At 37.8% G+C, this 2,753-nt stretch overlaps 1 protein-coding gene across 2 annotated transcripts in view; it reads right to left on the bottom strand.

The window, feature by feature from the left end:
* Positions 539-2,753, bottom strand: part of LOC104777479 — a 6,958-nt gene continuing 4,743 nt past the window's right edge. The window contains exons 9-11 of one of the 2 annotated variants that reach the window (XM_010501745.2): positions 1,193-2,607; positions 812-1,100; positions 539-717 (exon numbers count right to left, since the gene is read on the bottom strand). In XM_010501745.2, coding sequence (XP_010500047.1) covers positions 822-1,100; positions 1,193-2,607 — 1,694 coding nt within the window. In that variant the 3' untranslated portion in view covers positions 539-717; positions 812-821. Of the gene's footprint in view, positions 718-811; positions 1,101-1,192; positions 2,731-2,753 lie in introns of both variants that reach the window. The other variant, XM_010501744.2, reaches the window with a different exon arrangement.

Below are 2,753 nucleotides of genomic sequence, written 5' to 3'. Positions count from 1 at the left end.
TGTCTATTCTTGAATCTGCATTCTAGTTGGAGCATATCTCTAATTTTTTATCTAACAATCTCTAATCACAGAAGTAATTTTTCATTCCATCAAAACATTTTGTGTTGTATTCTCAAATCTCATCCAAAATTATGAAAAAACTTAAATGCAATAATTATCTTTTTTACATGTGATTGATTCTAAAAGCACTGTAATATTTGCCTTGACTTTTTAATATGAAGAATAGTACCAACAATTTTTTCTAAACTCTAAACTTCTAACATTTATCATTTTTACCTAGATAATTTAGTATACTATCAGCATCAATTGGATTATGATAGCCAAAATTATAAATTAAAAAAATGTAAATACTAACAGATAATTATGGTTTACTAAATTTAAATTAATATCGATACATTCATAATTATTTATCAAGTCCCAACATTATTAATTTAGAGAAGTTTTACTGTAGATTGTAGCCATTTAATCGGTAAGAAAACTTTGAACAATCATTGCAACTTGGCTTAGAGCTTTTGATAGAGTAATAGATAATTGTGGAAGTTATGAAGATAGTCTATGATATAAAATTTATAATATTGCCAAGACATTTAAAATTTAATACCATTCTTTTATGATTCACACTATCACACTTATTTAGAAAACTAGCTTTAGTTCTGATACCATTTTATACTAATATGATGGTTCCGCCATCGCATCATTGCCCATGTAAGAGATTGCCTAAGAAATATAGAAAAAACAAATATTAAGCATCATTAATATTAAATAAAATTATCAATTTGGTCAGAAACAAGCAGAGAGAAGAGAACATTACCTAGTTAAAATTATGATGTCCACAAGACATGCATAGCGTTCAACTCACCAAGGTTTGTTGACTTAAGTGATGCTTTATATAGTTCTCTTAGTTTTCTGGAGTCTTCGGATCTTCCACGAGTCTGAGACTTGCCTGCTGGTAATGATAAGGCCAACATACGCTTTAGAACCATTTGCAATTTGGCCCAGAATTTGGTGTAAAGCTCTGGGTCCTCGGTTCTTAAAGATTCTGCATATGTTTTGGAGATGTGACGGCCTTCCAGCAAGCGAGACAAAGCTGACTCAAGCATCTTAGGCAAAAACAAGATAAGTTAAGAATCTATATGCCCGAAATCAAATTTAAAAAAAAAACAAATACAGCTAGAAGGAATTGAGCACTTACAGCGTTTAACTGCCAGAAGTTTGAAATGCTGAAGGAAAGAGCCGATCTCTCTATCAGGATCGTAAGAAACATGGAAGGATGATTCTCGGGGCCATAAAAGTCCATTGATTTCTGCCAATTTCTATCTGCCAACAAAGCATACTGCTTGGCTCTCTGGATGACATTAGCCTCGGGTTTAGGAGAACTTCCTTGACGCTCTGTCTCCAGAAACCTCAAGCAGCAACTTTTGTGATACCGTGCTAACTGAAGGTAAGCGTATGCGGCTTCTTGTTTGCGAATTTCCCCGAGAGATTCATATAGAGCCAATGCCTCTCTTATAGCATCGCTGGCTGATAATACGTCATGTTTTCTCAAGTCGCTGGATTTTCCATCTGAAGATGAATCATGAGTGTTTTCTAGGATGATCTTCTGTTCGCGATCTGCAGGAGTTGTATCTTCGTTTGCTAGAAGCATACCAAATCTGAGATATGTATGGGCAAGCTGTGTATAGACTTCAACTTTCAGATTGTCTGGAACCGAACTAGCCTCTTTGGTGGCAACATCGAGTTCTGTCTTTGCTGCCATGTAATACCTAAGTGACTTGCTGTATTCTAGTTTTGCAGTCCCCAGAGCTTGTTGGTAAGCATTTTTAAAAGCAGGATGCAGTTTGAGAGCTTCCGTCTTTGGAACCATTTCTTCAGCCAGAGCTCGTCGTCCGTGACCCAAATTGCAGTTAATTAGTATAACATTTGTATGATCGCAGACTTCCTTGAATGCCACTATAGCATCAGCGAAAACGTCTTCAGCTTTGTTGAGCTCTTTGCTCCCGAGACGGTTCCGACCAAGTTCATTACATACCCATCCTTTCTTTCTAAGAACAGACTGCAACTCATTACAGCCGCTTCGAAGCTCCTGTAATGCTCTTCGAGTTTCCTCATAACAATTTAGGGCAGCCAACAGATTGCTTTCTGCATCATCAGTCTTGGTCACCTTAAGGTACTTGAAGATTCCGCCCTTTTTTGCCCCTGGGGATCTTTTAGAGCTGAATTCACTCTGCTCCAGAGGAAAAGCCTCCTTTCTTCCCTTGGATGCACTTTCATCTTTATGGCTCGTGTTCTCAACTTTGAAATTAACACGTTCATCTTCAACATTTCGTGAGAGCCTGCTGGCGACATTCTTGGACTGTAATTTTTTATTGTGCTTCCTGCTATGAGGCGCAGTACGAGCACTACTTCCATTGCTGTTGCTGCTACTTGCGCTACTTCCACTGCTTGCTCGATCACTCTTACAGCTGCAATTTACTAATGAACACGAGGCACAATTTTGACTATACTCAGTTAACTTTTTCTTGAGCCGCTGTACTTCCTTAACTACTTCAGACGGCATTTTTAAATGATTGGTTGATGTCTCCTTTGTTCTTCTGGAGAGCTCCTGACCTTTAAGAATGTGGAATTGAACATATATGTCGCCAACCAACATCCATACTTTAGCCCAAAAGAGGCGTGTTGATGAAAGTTCTCTGACACTGATGTCACATGGCCCTGATTTTTCTTCTAAATCTTCCACTTGCGTTGTTGCTTGC

Source organism: Camelina sativa, chromosome 3, assembly GCF_000633955.1.
Source record: "Camelina sativa cultivar DH55 chromosome 3, Cs, whole genome shotgun sequence".
NCBI classification, from domain to species: Eukaryota; Viridiplantae; Streptophyta; class Magnoliopsida; order Brassicales; family Brassicaceae; genus Camelina; species Camelina sativa.
Note: the sequence above shows the minus strand (reverse complement) of the source record. Positions and strands in the feature narration are given on the sequence as shown.